Raw genomic sequence first — 18,113 nt, 5'->3', positions numbered from 1 at the left:
CTTCCTGAAGTATTGCAGATTCCTTCTAAAATACCATGTATTTTGCAATTATGTGTTTGATTCTTATTTAAAAATATACAATGCGTAACATTCGAATAATTTGATTTCTCCTTGTCTTTTCTAGCCGGTAAATGCACTCTCTCAATGTTACCCCACGTTATGGGGTAAGATTGGGGCAATTATAGGGGTGGCCTGTAGGAATTTCAATGCTTGGAGAGTAGAATGGTGCCTATAATTAATAAAAGGAAGAATTAATAATAACTTTATATAAAGCCGAACTCTCAACACATTATGTTGATAATTATTAACGGAGGCAAAAAAAATTCCTGTTATGATATATTTTGGTGCGTCAGCATGCTGTTTTTTACATTTTTATATTAATGTATTACTTTATCTGTATATAAAACTTGATTTTTTATGCAAGGGTTTAGTTTGTGCATAATTTTTTATTTGAACAATCAACTACCTCGAAGACGATTTATCGGCTCGTGACACTTTTCGGCTGAGAAGAAAAAGGCGATAGTATATCCACCCGCGGAACTTGGAGGGCTAACGATGACATTCAGACGAATTTATTGCCATTGTGGTTTTCCTAAGCCTTTTGAAGGCCCCATACTCCAAAAATGAATTTTTCAGCTGCATTTAAGCTGCTCTCGAACCTCTAACACTCTCCCAGATCGGGGAAGAGATGCATTTCTCACTTTTTTTTATTATCGCATTAGGTGAAATGACTTGTACCAGTGTATTTATTGCCGGCCTCGGTGGTGGCTTGGTACTGTCCTCGCCTGCCAGCCTGAAGGTCGCGGGTTCGAGTCCCGCATGAGTAGGTCACCCCTAACCAGGACATGGTTGTTTGCGGTTATCCTTTGTTAATTGTTGAAGACCAAATTGTGCTGTTTCTAGGTGATGAATATAAATGAGGATAGGTTGATTAAGAGGACACATCACATCCTTGTTTATACCCATATTATTTCAAGTTATTGAAGTTCATAGTTGCCTCGGTTTGAAACTAGTAAGTCTTGCAGAAAAAAGACAAAATACGACGGATTTAGCGAATGTGATGCGTCTCTAAGCATATGTTCATTCTGTAAGCATATTTATCCCTAGTACGAATAAAAACTTGAGGAATCAGAAGTTATTACTTTCCAGTGGCGGGCTAGGCTTTGTTCCGATATTTTTCACCCAACAGCACTGAAGGGTTTTTGAAGTTGGGAATTGAATAGGAATCGGAAGTGTGAAGTTACTTTTAAAGATGGTTTATTGTAGGTATCTTTTAAAGACAGATAATATTATCATGGCCGGCCTCGGTGACGGTGGGGTAAGGCCCTTGCCTGCCAAACCGTAGGTCGTGGGTTCGAATCCCGCCTGGGTTGGTGATTCCTATCCAGGGCATGAATGTTTGTGTTGTACTTTGTTAATGTTGTAAACCGTCGTTGTAATAGGCCGTTATGTGCTGTATACCGGGAAGTTGATAATAAATAAATAAATAAAAATCAGTGAGTTATTTCAGTTCAGATTTTGTATTATGATTATCCGTCAAATAGAGAGGCTTTATTGGTGGTTGCAAGGTAATCGAATAATTATTTCGTCGTTGAGGACAAGAAAGGGGCTGATCAACCATAGTCGTTACGTCAGGTTTAACATACCCTAGCATTGAAAAGGAACGTTTATACCTCATGGAAACCCTCAATATCCTCATTTTATGTAGGAATTAGGTATATATTCTCCAGATCAAATTAGAATGACACATTAGATAAATTAATTATAATTGAGTGAAGTGAATTGACTTATTGGACCTTAACTCTAACAAAATACATGAAAACTGAATAGGTATAATTATTTGTCAAATTAGGAGTGTACATCTGTTTTAAAGGCAGGTGAGGTACCATTACATTGTTGGCAGATATAATGCTGGAGTATTCATTGATAGAGTATATATGCATTTCAAAAATGAGTCAAATCGATCTCAATCAAACCTGGAATCTGCGAAGTTATATATGAGACATATGGCTGTTGCAGTTGTTAAAGTAAAAAACGCTGTAATTTTCCCCAGATTAAGAACGTAAATATAGTTTTTTGTGTACTTTGCGTGAGTGCGCACGACGAAAATCCCCCCATTTCCCTTTGGACACACTTGCTGTCCGATTCTTTCATATTCGATGATTCACGCTTGCTATCCGATTCATTCAATCCCATATGTCGCTCGTTTTCGTGTAATTATTGATGACGACGCGGCGTTTTCGGCGTAATGGGTATTTTCTGTCTTCCCTATGGTGCTTGCCTCACGAAAATTAATACGCAAATGTGTTTGGTGTTTATCTCCACTCCCCAGTATTAGTAAGTGCGCAGTTTCGGTTTTCGAAAGAGTCCGCAGCGCGCCGACGGGTACGCAGCGACCCATTTATTTCCCAATATTTGTCATGGAGTATTATCAGTTGTAAGGAAAACATCGAAAAATTACGAATTCCATGGGTTACATCGTTATGAATATACTATATTTTGGTTAATATTCCTCATTAAGAGCTTATTTGCTCGTTAAATTCGGATAGCGCTGCCGTCTGCGATGCGATTGGCGACTTTTGAAAAACTTATTGAATGCCCGGCTATATCCAGAGCTTTGACACAGGGCGGGTTGCAATACATCTATGCCCGACTGGAGAATCCTTTTCTCTTAAATACGTGGAATAATTACTGAACTCAAGTGTATAGAATAATGATTATAGTTCTCAGATATATTGAAGATCTCAGTTCTGGTCTCAGCTCAATCTGGTATTGTCATATTGATTGTCGGTTGCGATGGTATGTAAATACGACGTACAAGGAATCAGATGAAGATTGGCTGAAGACAGTCCTGTACCTCCCGAAGTATTGTATTTTAAATGGAAGAATGTACAAATTTCAAACATGAAGATTGTGCATTTTTTGGAGCTAAAATTCGTATGGAATACCAGTAATTTATCCTGCAATCCGCCTTATCATCCGAATTACATGAACTAACAAACAAAAATTAAAAGTTGCATGATCTTCCATGCATTAAAATGTAGCTTTGGATGTGATTAATTCCAACATGTTGAAATGAAAAGTGAAGTAGACTTTTGTATCTTTTGTAATCTATTATGTGACATTATGTACACATTCTCATTCAATCTATGTAACATTAAGTACACATTTATTCAAGATCTTTGAGTTGTACTTTTTTAGTTGTTCATTTATCGATGTCTAAAGGACCAATGAGTCCACGGCAATAATTCTTTATTATTATTGTTAGGAATTCCGCGAAGCCACGCCATAGGCCATTAATTTAACTCCATTGTTTTGAATTCGGTGGAAATTAGTTTTGGTACATTTCGGATTGTTATCTATCACGTAATATTTATCACACACTGTCATTCACTGTATTCTTTGAGTTGTGTTTTTTTTTAGTTTTTCGTTTTTTAATGTCCGAAGAACGAATGAGTGCACAGTAATAATTTTTTATTATTATTGTTAGGAATTCCGTGATGTCACGCCTTAGGCCATTAATGTAATTCCATTGTTTTGAATTCGGTGGAAATTGGTATTGTTTTGTTTTCAATCGCTAGATCTAATCCATACCTCGAACTAGTAATTTTTTCCTTTTCTCGCCACGTATGGCGGTGAGATGGACGTGCCGCGGGTCACCGCCCTTGCGGCCGTCTGAGCTTTTCGGGGAGATCCGCTCGAGAGCTGCCCACGCTGTCGCGCCATACTAAGTCTCACTCATTCCCTGCTTTGCTCAGAGCTGCTCAAACAAATTGGCCCTCAAGGGTGTGGGCCCAATTGCGGTGCACACCACGTGGGCAGCTTTTGATAAAAAGTCTTGAGGTCACGCCAATGGAATATTTTTCCCTCCAAGTGGGCGTCTGGCCAAAAGGGCGAAAGTTCCATTTAAAGATTCATCCGAGGTTGGTGGCTTCATTTGCTGGAGGTCCTAACTTGGCTGAAACCGCATTGTTCCTTATGCTTTTAGGGTTATGTTTTCCATTAGCCTTCCGGGTTCTTTAAAGGCTATAATTGATAAAGACACGAGTTTGTTTTGCCAATAACTGATGCCATGTTTGCCAGGTCGGTCCAAGTCCATATGGGGGGTTGAGACGATTAATTAAGTCTTATTTATGTAGTGCTTCTTTGAAAATGTTCGTAGAGTCGTGGTTAGGCCGTATAAAATTATTTTCCGCAAGGATAAAATTTTTCATCAGGCAAATATTTGGCTTAGCTGGAATTCGAATCTGGACCTCCTGATTTCTAGTCAGGAATACTACGAGGGCATTGCGGTGTAACTGATAAGATACCTGACCGGGTATTGGGAGCTCCAGGTCCCAATATCAGCGTAGTCAAATTCTTTTTTCTTAATGCTTTTCATCTTTAATGTAAATGACAGTCAGTTCTTCCAAGTGTAAATGGCGAGCATCGAATATCATTCCCTCGATAATCCATGACGTCACAAGCGTGAATTTCGCCCACCTTATAAAGTCGTCGAGTCCTCGATTTTCGCTTCGTGAATAAGGCCCCAGATCTGGCATTCAGATGGCCAGGGGCGCAGCTAGGAATAAAGGCTGGGGAGGGGGGGGTACAGGCACAACTTATACTGGGGGTGTGGCATACTCGCCAGGGTAAACGGACGGTGCGGGGACCCTCCGCCATAATAAATAAAGATAAATGGTTCAAAATGGTGAGTTTTACGGCATTCTGAGATGTATTTTATTTATCCTTACACTATTCTATAGGTAATAATAATCCAATTCAGTAAAATAGATTAAACTTAAAAATTTCATTGAGCTCTGAGGGGGGGGGGGGTATCCCGCAGAAAACTCCCCCTCGGCAGCAGATGCCCATGAGAAGGGTGGCTAGGTTTAGTGTCAGTAGAGTTAACTCCGGACTAGGCCACATGTGAATTCCTCACTTTCTGGGTAGGGGGTAAGTACCATTCATAAAATTACCTACTCATTATAATTTGATGCTATACACACACAATTTTTCCGGCAGATCATTGTCCATAAGACGCGATGTGTGTAAAATAATTTGATAATAAAGTTCTGAAGGTAATATATTATCGTGTTCATACTTAAGTGGCGCATCATTGCGTTAGTATGCACACAATAAATTGTTACCTCTATTACTTTATCATCGAATTATATTTAACACATCGTATCTTATGGACAACGATCTGCCGGTAAAATTGAGTGTGTATAGCCTTCTACTATAGTGTGTATATAATTTTACCAAGGGTGCTTTCATCCTACCCAGAATATGAGGAATTCACATGCATTTGGCGAAGGGAACTATGCCTACACTCAACCTAGCCACCCTTCGGCTTGAAGAACTGAATGAGTGAGAGATAATTTGTCCATTTTTCCCGTCTTACCGTTTACATATTCATGAAGATGGGTTTGACAGTGAGAACTTTAAAGAAAGCGTTAATGGGAAATTGTTCTCTCTCTTCCTCTAGCTCTAACTTCTCGTTTGCATAGTCATTAAAATGTTTACATTTGTGGGTGGGAAGAACTATCTATAATGTACTCATTGTATTTGCTCATTTCCAGTAGGAAGACGTTTTCAAGATGGAGCTGTCAGTGTGTTTCAAGTGGGAGTTGCGAAAGCTATGTGACGTTTTTTTAATGTACGTAGGTGATGGCTAATAAACATACCTTATATATCTACTGTGATATCGTCAGGGAACAAGTTTCTCTTGTGCGAGATAGTTTATCGCCCAGTCCACTGCTATGGTGTGTATTATCTGCGAACGTTTAGTCTTACACCGCAGATACCAGCAGCCATCCTCAAGGCTGATAATTGTGTACAAAATGACATTAGCACCGTTATCACAAAGTTAAAAGTGCATTTTCATTTGGAGACTGAACCATGTGATTCAGTTCAAGCATATCCGTGCCAAAAATGTCTATTTCAGGCGGCAGGATACCTCTCTAGTGTACCATTCGGTGATTTAGGTTTTTTGAATAATAACTTTAAATGAAATCCGTCCATGGTAACTTCTTTTCTCTTTTTTTGAAGAGCTAAAGGAAAGTGCCAATTGTGTGTTTATGTTTTCTTTTTTCTGGGACGGTCCCGGAAGCGAAGTACATGTCATTTTCATACTTATTTCAAAATATATTCCCCTAAGTACGCCTCATCGACTAGTGACGATGAAAAATACTTTCCATGCTGTATTTTCTTTAATATGCGTTTAAAAATTCGCGAATTTCACCTCGTATATTCTTACGGAGATGTCTAAGCATACGAAAAATGTTGATAAATCGTGGAAAATTTGATTCGTATTGTCAATGACTGGTATAAAGTTTGTTGCGCCTTAATAACGATGGTAGCAATAACTTAAGCTCGTCACCTGATTACTCTGTGAGGAATTAGCGTATGAATGCTGATATTGATGTTAAATCACGTAAGTTACACGAAAATGACACCACAGTCGGCTCGTATAGCTAAAGTAAGTTTCATTATAAAAATATAAGGGCAAAACTATTCGCGTTCTATATACTTACCATGATTTTACTTCTTAGCGTCGATGGATGCCTTATTTGATAAAGAAACTATTTTTATAACAGTATGAATTACTTGTTTCGTATCGCGCAGTCACTAACTTACCACCTTCATTAGTTTAAACGTAGCTATAGCGATACTCAAAATACTTACTGTTCGTCTATCAGATGCAAAGATGATGAAATTTGATCGTAAAATGTTGGTGAAGAGAAAATTATTTTATTTAATTCGTACAACCGTGCATTCACTTCTCGGAAGAAGCAAAAAATGTTGCCTAAAACACTATTTCATTTCTGTATCTTTGCGAAAGTTTTCATGAATGAGTGCCGACTAGGACGTTTGTGTCTTATCCGCCTTTGAACTCTCTCCCGTCATTTATTTACTTTGGTAATACTCATCCATCAGATGGAGGTAAAAAACGGGGCGGAAAATCCTAGAGGACAGCTACAATGTCTGCGGATTCTCCCTGTCGTATTGTGCCCGGAATGCAGCGGTCCAGCTCCAGTTTAGGGCCTCGCGAGGGGATCGAACCGGGCAATCCACCGAGTATGGAAAGTGCGGAATGGCCATAAAATAGATGCCGCCACTTCCGTATCGTAGAATAAGGCGAGGGCTACGCATAGAGGGTTGTGTTCAACGGGTTGTGCCCGGAATGGAGTCTTCTCCTTATAATCCATTACCCTGCCCTCTTTTGCTGTGATCCCACCGCTTTTCCACGTTCTTACTAAGGATCGTTCGATTCGAAATATCGATTCTCAATATCACCGATTCTGAGCCTTATGTTGTTACGTTTGTCCCAGCGATCGTCCTAACGATAGTTTGCAAAACTAGTGTGTGAGTGCATGTCCGGAGAATAGTTCACGTGGCTCCTAATGTTGCCACTTTACGATGGTTAGGCGCTGCGAAACCGGAAGAGGAAGCAACAAGAGAAGGACGAAAAATTTGTGAAACGCCCATCGTTCTATTATTTTTCACGGATTTGTCCAAGCAAGGAAGAATATGGGCGGAAGAAATATTATACGCTAAATGCACGTTGAACACTGTAATGTGTTAACCCTACATACCTCAAAAGCTTTGCTAACCGTTATTTTCTCGTTCACTTTAGATTTCAGCACTAGAGGACAGCACAGGTTTTAACCATCGTTGTGTGAATGCACGATAGTTCCAACGATTGCTGGAACAATCGTAATCTGAATGAGACATTAGGGGCACTTTCGAGAATCAAAGATCTGAAGCCGGCTTCTATTGCATCGGCTCCAGAGAGATGAATATTTTTTAAATAATATTGAACGTTTTTCGCGTTATATTATTCAGGTATGAAAAAATTGTCCATTTTTCCTCCGTTTTAACTCTCGAGTCATATTTTCTCGGCAGTAATTTTGCGTTTTGAGTGTCAATTTGTTCATTTTTATTTGATACAATAAGATAAGCCGATTTCGATAGCATCGACAACAAAGGCATGAATATTCGGAAAATTTGCCTGGTTAATGTTTTTTTATATCAATTTTTGCGCAGGTATCCAGCTAAAATGATAATTTAAATAATATTTCCTGCTGTTTAGCAATCTAAATGTACTCGTCCTGCAGTAATTTTGGGTTTCAGCCGTCAATTTTTTATTTAATATACTTTAATGAGATAAAGACATCTTTATCAATGGTATTATGCTGGTAAAAATAGGTTTACATAGAGAATTTTTCGAATCATCTCGTCTGTCGCCCATTCGCAAATTGAAAATCCCTCTTGAATCCTTGGAAAGGCTTTCTCCATTTGCCTCACGCCGTGTTTACTATATCACTGCTTTTACTTCCCCTCCCTGTATAGATTTTCCTCCTACAAAAGCCTCCGATTTGTTTAAAAATACACTTTTTGAGGAAGTCGTCCACTCTTCCGGAAATCTTAAAAGTCGGGGAATTGTGACAGTGGTGTAGCGAGGGGGGGGTCTAGGAGGTCCGGACCCCTCCCCCCGAAATATAAAGACAAATTTACTTTGCTTTATAAAAGATAACAAAATATGTGAAAATCGTGAATTTACGGTAGGTATATTTGAAAAATGAAGTTTTTTCTACAATGAAAAGTGTTAAAATTAGTTTAAAACCCTCTTATTGGTACCCATTTTTTAAAAGAATTTTCTCCCCTGGTTTTGGACTCCCCCTAGAACGAAATTCCTGGCTGCGCCACTGAATTGTGATTTATCTGGCAAATTGTGAGGGAAAATGAAAAATAAATTTTGCATAGTTTGTTGAATTTTTTGTGAATAACAAGCAGTGATCTTTCTTTCTCTTCTTACTCAGAGACACATCTTCAATATTTTAGCAGGCCATTAGTCTGGAAAATTCAAGTTCCTTCATATGATTTACGATTGATTTGTATTTTGAGCTATTGAATTATATTTAACTTATTCCTGCAAATACTTGAGTTTATCAAATGGTTGTTTTCTAATAGTTTTTACAAGTAATAATGAAATGTAAAAAACTTTATAATTCCACGTAATTTTAATGCTGTATGACCTAGGTGTATTAAGGAGTTATATATTTTTTGCATTTCACTTGGCCTAATCAATTCCATGAAATCACGCCTGAAACAATGAATTATATCAAGGTATTTATGATTCCCACCTGTTGTTCAGAGCGAGGATCGATGCGATCGGAAATCGATGCCAAAGAATCCGCATAGAGGAAAATGGAATCGACTCATCCCTAGCTCTAATGTGCTTATTTTCCCGTCCACTATCCGTCCCCTCCACCCACGCCCCATCAATGGATTTTCTTCGATCCCCGATCCGCTATGGTCTCGTCTCCTCTCTCTTCTCCGTGAGCGCGGTCGGAGAACAGTTGCGTCAACACAAATAAAGATGTCGCCCCATATCCGCGTAAGGTAGATTGCAAGGAAGGTTCAACGATATCCTTCCTACCTCCCCTTATTTTCGCTTTATTACCTTCTTCCCTCCTTCTTCCTACACGTCTAAGCCCATTTTTAAAGTAATCTAATTAAGATTGCTCGTGGCGTGATTTCTACCATTGAATACCGTTTGCTCCTGAGTTCTTTTTTAAAAATCTACTCACGTCGGAAACTACTTATGTGTCACCGCCAAATCGCGTTCGACTTCGCAGTGATCGAAAATGATATATTTTAGAGGGACTATCTTTATTTGCCCAATGCAGCTTTTCGAGTTATTTTTGATGGGAAGGGGATAATATAACGCCCTAGGGTTTTTACGAGCCGCTGTACAAATATCCCGCTTTGTAATGGGGATATAGCCCCCTTTGTGTGGTGGAACTGTTCCATCTTCCACTGATTGATTGCGATTCTTCTCTTTGAGAAAAAATAGGAAATTTGCATTTAAACACGAGTAGATGTGGGTACAACTTGTCAAAATGTTTCTTGGGATTTGCACCGGCTCTTGTTTTCTAGTAATCTAGCTCATGTTTTGTAATGACCTGACTCTCGATTTGTAATATCCTAGATTTTTAGAAAAATGGCTCGGTTGGCATCATCAGGGCCGGTTCTCACCGGTCCATCAGGAATCACCCTGATTTAAATTAACAGTTTTTCATTATTTACAATTTGAACTGAGGTCAGGAATCATCAGATATGTTGGCGTGCCCGAAGTCGTTCTTTTTAAAACTTCGACACTCATACACAGCATCGCCCTGTGCAAAGCCCGAGAAAAATTTTTGCAGTCAATTACCTGGGGATCAAATAGAATCATTTATGATGGTACTGCACGCTTCGACCTATCGATGTTCCTGATGGTAATACCGATATTTCGAAATATGTTGTACGAAGGAAATGTGCCTGTGGAAGAAGACCAATTTACTGTTAGCGTCACTTAGTATTCGATCATTTCACTTTATATACCACATCCTCCCGAAGTACCAATTTGCAGTAACCTTGGAGCTTCTCTTTTAGGTCGCATTTTGCTCCTTGTCTCACTGTCGCTGAAGATGTCGTTCTTGAAGCATCGTCTCTCGATGAAATTTCAACCCTCTTAAGAGTGTCCTAAAAGGTGCAAATGACCTCCGCTGACAGTCACCTCCTCAAGTAACCGGCCATCCTGTGTGCTAGCATATCCCGCGACCCGTTCCAATGCTACGTGCGGTGAGCTTTCCATCTTTTCTTGCGGTCTTGTGTTCTGACGTGTTTATCCCACCCTTCAACCTCTGCCCCCTCCCCCTGTCTCCCCACTCCACGTTTCCCCCTCCTCTTCCTTCCCCCCTTCCCCTCCTATCTCTTCCCCCCCCTTGCAACTCCTCCTCCTCATAAGACAGTTCATGCCTTTCCTCGGTGACAGAGCGCGTGACAGTCCCGCGACCGGTCGGTGCGTTTCCGATTCGACTCCTGCCGTAACTGCGGGAGATTTCCAAGCCATTCGTCGAACCCGGTTTCCCATCGGGGGAAGCCTAGCACATCTCCATCAACTTCTCCGGACTCTTTACGGAGTGTACGGATAGTATTCGGCTATCGCCACCGTGAAGTGTTTATTGATATTTTGTGTGTGTGCGTTCGCGGACCGAAGTTATAGAAGAAATCCCCTCGCCTTCGGTTGTTTTTACGTGTTATTTATCTCATGGTGGACCGCTAGCGATCGAAACGAGGATCGTGTCAGTCCCACAGTGAGTTATCAGCGTCAGTGAATGGTCGCTTCGCTCGTGTGCGTTGTTTTGTTTCCGAGCGAGTGCGATTTCGTGGGTTCTGTTCCTCGTGTTTTTTTTTTTTTTTTGGTGCCGGCGTGTGTGCATACTTGTGGCGTTTGGATTTTCGGTCGTGACCTCAAGCGAAAGGACTCCCAGTTTGCCGGGTGCCGAAAACGAGGAGCGGAAGCTGTTTGGGACGCGGCCGAAATAGCATAAAAGGCTTCTCTCTCCACATCGCCGGCTCCCCGCTGCTGCTGGAGAGCCTTGCCTTTTTTCTCGGAAAGGAAACGTTTAAAAAAATAAATCTTGCCCTCTCTCCCTGTCTAAAGAAGTGTTGGCAATATTTTTTTTACAAGTTTATCTCAGGGACAAAGGATGAAAGGGGTTCCTTCGAAGATTGCATCCCAACCTTCCACATCCTCGTGAAAACATCCGTGTTTCAAACTCTGCGGTGGGACCAAAGGATTGATTGATTTAAAAAGGCTTTATCTTCAAGGGAAATAATTTGCTTATTTTAGTGAATAATACATGATGCCTAACTCTGCAGTGAGACAAAAAGACTGATTGATAAAACAGACATTGACGTCAACAGAGAAGTTTTATGTTTTTTTGTGTGAAAACTTCAGTATTGCCTACTCAACTACGTTGCTACAGAAGGAGTAATTTATTTTTTTAACGGCAAGGGAGAAGTATTATTTCTTTTAGTGAAATTATCAGTATTATAAAGCTCTGCCGTGGTGAGACAGGGAAAGTGTTAGTTGTGGAATTAAACTCAATCGAGGAGGGAAATTTTTTTTTTCAAAGATTGTGTGATTTTGGGGCTTGTGTGTTTTTATCTGGTGCTTGTGGATTTGAGTAAACTCTTCCCCTTTCTGTAGAGGATTCGCTCAAGGATTTTTGCCTAGACGACGCATAATTCCAATTCGGGCTTCCCGATTGGGTAATACAGGGACACACGCCCCCATATTCCCCCAAAAGTGGGTTTTCCGTCGTCATTTCCGTCGCGTTTCGTCGCAGTCTTCGCAAGAGCGAGCAAGTCGGAGGAATATCATCGGGCGCGAGTGACATTTATAGATTGGCGTTTTCGGGAAGTGGAGCGATAAACACTCACGCAGTGAAGCATGGATACGCCGACGGCCAGCGGCGGGGAGAGGAAGGAGCATGGGCATGGTCCAAGGGTGAGATGGGGAACACCTCTGCAGCACACCGCCACGTTGGACTACGAGGACTCGTATGATTCCTTCGACTCGGAGAAGATGGTCTCCGTGGACGGCCTGTTGAGCATTGGTAATTTATACACGTTTGGCTACGGTTAGAGCACGCGGAACTCGAATTATTTTTCTCTGTTTAATTACCACCCTTAACCCTGCGTGGGCCCAAGCCGGGATTCTAAAAATCGGGGCGAGGTGAGCCTGACAGGCACATGACGGAAAAAATCTCTTAAACGTCGTATTTAGTTGAACCAAAATTTACCAATCGTTTTCAGGATGAACAAGATGTTGGAAATAATGGAAAATATTTTTCTACAATAATATCTGAGTATTTATTTATGTACATAAAAAAATAAAAATGTAAAAATCGCGAGTATCGTTTGACCTTCTGAGGGGAGGTGCACAAGAAAAACCGATGCCTGTGCCTGTCAGATCGGCCGAGCCCTACGCAGGGTTAACAGACGACCAATACCTCTAGTACGAATGGCCTTTTTTGGTGGCGAATTTGTCGCTAAAAAGTAATATTATCATGTTGAATAAAAACTTTTGGGCTATGTTGCCACATTAATTCTTTTGGGTGGCCCCAGCGCTTCCCCACCGATGCTGGTCGCTTCAGATTCATATTCGTGATCATCGGTCGGGGAACGTTGGGGCCACCCCAAAAATTGACGCGGTGACGTAGCCCAAAAGTTTAATTTAACGCAACAAGTACCCGCGAAAGTTTTAACGAAGAATAATATTATCATATTACTTATATATTTCTTGGAGTAATAACGATTAATTAATTTTCCGCACAGCATTATTTTCAACGCATCCTGTTTCAAAACTTTTTCTCGTGAAGAGGTATTGAACACTTTTCCTTCCTTTTCCCCTGTATCATTCTAGAGGGTATAACTCCTAATTTTTAATAACTAAGAAAATTCATTAGCACTACCACATAAATATTGGCCAGTTTTGAACTCGTGAATTTCAAGTTTTGAGCACTAATTTGAACTCGTGAGGTTTCAAGATCTCTTATGGAGGTGGGTTTAATAGGTTAAATTGCTCAATTTGGTCCCTATCATTCGGTTAAATGTGAATTTGTTGTCGATAATGGAATAATTTTATTTCAAAGAATGTTGCCAGGACAAGGAATGTAAGTATTGTCTATCCGAGCGGCCTTTAAGTAATACAATATGATAGGTTTCCATTCTATATGGTGTCTTGATTTAAATACATTGTGGTGATTCTTAGTCGGAAATGGCAAAACTTGATTTTTTGCTATGAATCTCGTGTTTACCGGTTTACTTTTTTCGGATTTCCCCGCGTCCTCGGGCAGCTTCTAAACCTATATCGATCCATATGAGAAGAATTTCTGGCAGAGAAACCGTGTTAAAAACTTGTAATTCTGCGATTCCAATATAGTCCTTTCCAGTTTCCGAAAGTGAGCCTAAATCTATCAAAGACAATATTAATTTTGCTGCGTTGTTAATCTATGATTTTTATTTTGGCATGTGGCAAAAACTGAAATGGAAAAAAGTGGCTTTGGACTCGTCATGCTGGAACTTCGGCGCCTTCTTACCGGTGGTGGTTCCGCAGGGCTCGCTCTTGGGCCCTTCGATTTTTCAAATCCATTCTCTGACTCGCTCAAGCGGCGCGAATCGATGGGTAATGGCGTGTCACGTCGTAAATATTGGTTCACGTTTGCGACTCGCTTGGCATAAATCAGATTCACACATTCCGGATGGTTATTTATCGCTGTAAATCGCCGTGCGCGCGAGCCGGTCAGGCAAGTCTGCCTGTTCGTCAGTTGCACGGAAGTTTGCAGATTCGAATCTCGGTTTTGCTCAGGATGAGGGATGCTTTATGCGTTGATGTAAACGGCAGTTAGGAATAATGCCGACGCTATATCATGTCGCCGTTTTGGAGACTTTCGAATTCTATTTATTTTCTCAACTGCTCGAGTCGCGATATCTGGCAAAGCATATGCGGATTCACCGGTACTCTTTTCGCATTAATGGATCGATTTCTCCGTCTTATCCAGTGTTTTCTGTTTGAGTGCATTGTTTTCAGCTCAGACGTTGCATAAATCTGTTTTCCTTCGCCTATAAGTCGTGGGTTTGGTCGTGGGTGTGATGACAAGTGGTTTTTCTTCACTTTTGAGTGGGATGGGGCTGGGCTTTTGACGGCCGTAGCATGAAAATTGTCATGATGCGGGAAGAGTTGCTCAGAGTTAATATAAGCGAAGTCCGCAAGGTGGCTTTGTAATACCAAAACCTGTGGACAAACTTAAACTCCCAGCTTAAGTACTATTGCTAAACATTATTTAAATACTCGTATTGAAAGGAGTTAAATGAAGTACCTACTTATAAATTAATATTATGAAAACCGTGCTATATTTCCTGTATGTTATTGTTAAATTTTTATGAATCACGCATACAATCGCTATCGCTGGATTAAATGAATATGCGATCTCTCCAGACAAAGAAGGTTGGGATTGGGTTTGAGAATTGCGTGATCTAGGATTTTGTCAGCAATATTTTTCGCATGCCCAGTAGCCGAATATTGCTCATTTTCATGTTTACTCTTGGGTGAGCTCTACCATCGCCTACAAGAACCAACCTCCGTTCCGGATTCTCCGTAATGTGCATGACTATATTGCTGCGCCCTTCTAACATTATTGGACAGCTCCAGCTAACTTTCGAATGGCTTTTTCTCAGAAATGATAAATGTTAGAGATATAAGTACCCTGACAATTTTGCAGACATTTTCCTGACGTACAATTTTGGTATGAGCGATTTTTATCGTAAAACTAACCGTTTTGCCAGAGAAAATGCAAAAAACCCATTTTTGTGACCTTTGACCGTTAATAAAGTTTTTTGTACTCACAGGATCGATGGGGACTTTTTAGGATTTTAAGAGACTGGTATTCCTAACTTTCCTGTCATTTTCAGGTTGTTGCGGAATTTTGCAAGGCACAATGTCTATTTTGACCGGGCTAAATGTGATCAAATATACTGTACCTTTAACTACTCAAATGGTTATGCAAGGTAAATAAGGACGGTATATACATCCGGCTCGGAGTAGGGGTGGATAATGCGTTTTATAGACCTTATTTATTCTTTATAGACTTTATGCCTATATAATATATATATAACTATATTTTGGCTTCTATTGTAAAATCTTAAGTCAAATTAGTATGTAAGTTTCTTTTACACACAAACCACAGACGACAACAGAACATGTACGCACGCCACCGTTTATTCTTTGTCATTCTGACTGGTTGAGGTGAGGTTGACACACCGGTACAGTGTTAAATGTACGCGCCTTCGGCGCTGCCAATGAGCGAATAAAAACGAAGGACGGTAAAATAAGACGGTAAATATTTTGGCGACTAAATTTGTAACATTCCCACAACTGACGTGATGTTGCCGTTTTGAGTTTTCGTCTCTGTGTGCGCTCATCGGAACTCGCCCATTTCTTCGCGCGCTCGCCTCGGGACAAAGCACCGGTTTTGTTTTGCTTCCAAGGCCGACGAGGGTGCGGTTACCTCGCTTCACGTTGACGCTCTTTAACGCACGAATCGTGGTTGGCCATCCGCGGGCACGCGTGCGTGTGGATCTGCGTGCCAGACACGTAGTATCCTGATCGCCGGCTTCGCGGTCGCGTTGCTGCGAGTGGAATTTGACCTCCTATCGTCCATTCATCGAAGCGAAGGCGTTATGTTTTCTTGCTGGGATAGCCTAGAGCAACGGCTCCTAACCTTTGTTTTCCTTTCGTACCCATTTATATGAATATAACAATGTAGTACCCCCAAAATATAGCGTACACACACTTCTCACCATCTGTAATTGCAACCCAGCAATTTCTACAACATATAAACTGCCTGAACAAATTATTCCTCAATGAGTCTTCCGTTCTTGCAGATTTAGTCAGTAAATTGTAATACACTAATTCTTTACATGTTGCAATATATTTTTATTGCTTTAATTTAAAAAAATATTGAAAAGATAAATAAAGAAAACAATGTTCTAAAAATATATGTATGTATTATAAAAATCAATAAAATAAAGCTAATATAATTGTGTAATAATAATAATTAAATAAAATCATTATAATTATAAGGAAATAATAATCATAAATAATAATGAGGAAATAAAAAAACTCATAAAAAAGAGGGATAGTTTAAAAAATCCTACTTTTTTTGTTCAAAACAATAAATAGTTTTAATTTTCTGCTAATACAAACATAACACTACCCACACAACACAAACAATAAATAATACATTGTTAACTGGCTGATAAGGTTGAAATTGGTTTACCGGGACAGCTATTTCCCAACTGCAGCGCGTCACTTAATGGGATTACTTATAGCGTGCACATTTTATTACATAATATCTCTACGGGTTGGTGACACTTTTAAGTAACAAATAAATAATGGTATAAATAGAAACTTTTTTAAAATCTCATATGCATATATATTTCCTGGTGAGGAAATACAGTTAATAGAGGAAATAGAGGCATCGAAGACAGAGAATCGACCGAAGAAATCTAAGGTCGTACATTAAATATTTATGTGAAATTACAAATTTTTCTTTACTTTTCACTATGTCAAACAGATTCCATAAAGTCACCCTTGAAGAACTAATTATATCAATTGTTTTTTTAATTTTTTTAATTGTTTAAAAGACTTATCGCCAAGAGGATTCGCGAAGGATTCACTTATTAATATCCCGGGTGGGGCATTTATTACTCTCGTCGAGATAAGGGAGTTGAGATTTAAGTGGGGAGGGAGATATGGAGTTGGTTCCATCAGCGCTCTGCCCTCGCACACATGAAGGCGGGGAGGCGCCGCCGTGTAAATACCGTCGGACGGATGCAAGCCACGAGCCACGGGGATCTCTCTCTCTCTCGTGTCGCGATTCAGTTTCGAGAAAAAGAGGCGTGCGCCTTCAAAACACGACCTCTCTCTCTCTGTCTCGTCGTCTTCTTTCGCTTATGAAACTCCATCTGATCTCGCTTGTCACTCCACAGGCGGTTCTTCCTCCTTCTCCTCCCACTCATCTTGTAATTCACCCTGGGTAAATGGACCAGATCGGTTGAAGTTATGGCGTTGCATGATGATGTGGACCTCGCGCGTACCCTACCATTACATGCATACATGTTCTTATTACCTCAGTAAATATCCATTGTCTTGGTAAATTCCTAAAACTCTATAATCCTTATGCATCATTATCTCAGTCAAACTACATTTTTTTAGCGTATTACTTCTTTGATCTTTGTCTTTGAAGATCTCGAATGATTTTTTTTATTATTTATCTCAATTACCTCCGAAAACAGCACAAAGGGAGTTTTAACAATTAACAACTGACGATCAAACACCCCGATGTCCTGGAAGGGGAAACCTATCCAGGCGGGACTCGAACCCGCGACCCTCGGTATGGTAGGCGAGGACTTATCCCCGCTGCCACCGAAGCCGATTACTATGTTGTAAATATATGGAACAGGTGAAAAGGGACGTGAAAGAGAAGAAATGTGTAGATGTGAAAAGATAAGCCGATTGGAGAATTGAGCGGACAACTGCGTCAAACCAATCTTAGGATTGTTGACCAGTGATGATGATAGCTACTTTAAAAGTTAAGACCGGAAAATCTGAATTTTTTTAAGGAAATGTGGAGTTTACCCTTGCCAATACTATTCTGTGAGTTGAATTGGAAATATTCTCTCAGTTTCAAATGTGTAAAATATTACTGTATGAGATTCAGATAAATGTTGAT

General features: G+C 40.2%; 1 protein-coding gene across 7 annotated transcripts in view; it reads left to right on the top strand.

Moving 5' to 3' along the window:
- The window catches only part of LOC124159088 (leupaxin), a 575,831-nt gene that overhangs the window by 364,892 nt on the left and 192,826 nt on the right, over nt 1–18,113 (top strand). The window contains exon 1 of one of the 7 annotated variants that reach the window (XM_046534625.1): nt 11,995–12,434. The exons of 5 other annotated variants lie outside the window; for them this stretch is intronic. In XM_046534625.1, coding sequence (XP_046390581.1) covers nt 12,269–12,434 — 166 coding nt within the window. In that variant the 5' untranslated portion in view covers nt 11,995–12,268. Of the gene's footprint in view, nt 1–11,994; nt 12,435–18,113 lie in introns of those variants that run through there. One more of the 7 variants, XM_046534630.1, reaches the window with a different exon arrangement.

This window comes from Ischnura elegans, chromosome 5 (assembly GCF_921293095.1).
Source record: "Ischnura elegans chromosome 5, ioIscEleg1.1, whole genome shotgun sequence".
Taxonomy (NCBI): domain Eukaryota; kingdom Metazoa; phylum Arthropoda; class Insecta; order Odonata; family Coenagrionidae; genus Ischnura; species Ischnura elegans.
The sequence above is the reverse complement of the archived record's forward strand: the minus strand, read 5'-3'. Positions and strand labels throughout refer to the sequence as shown.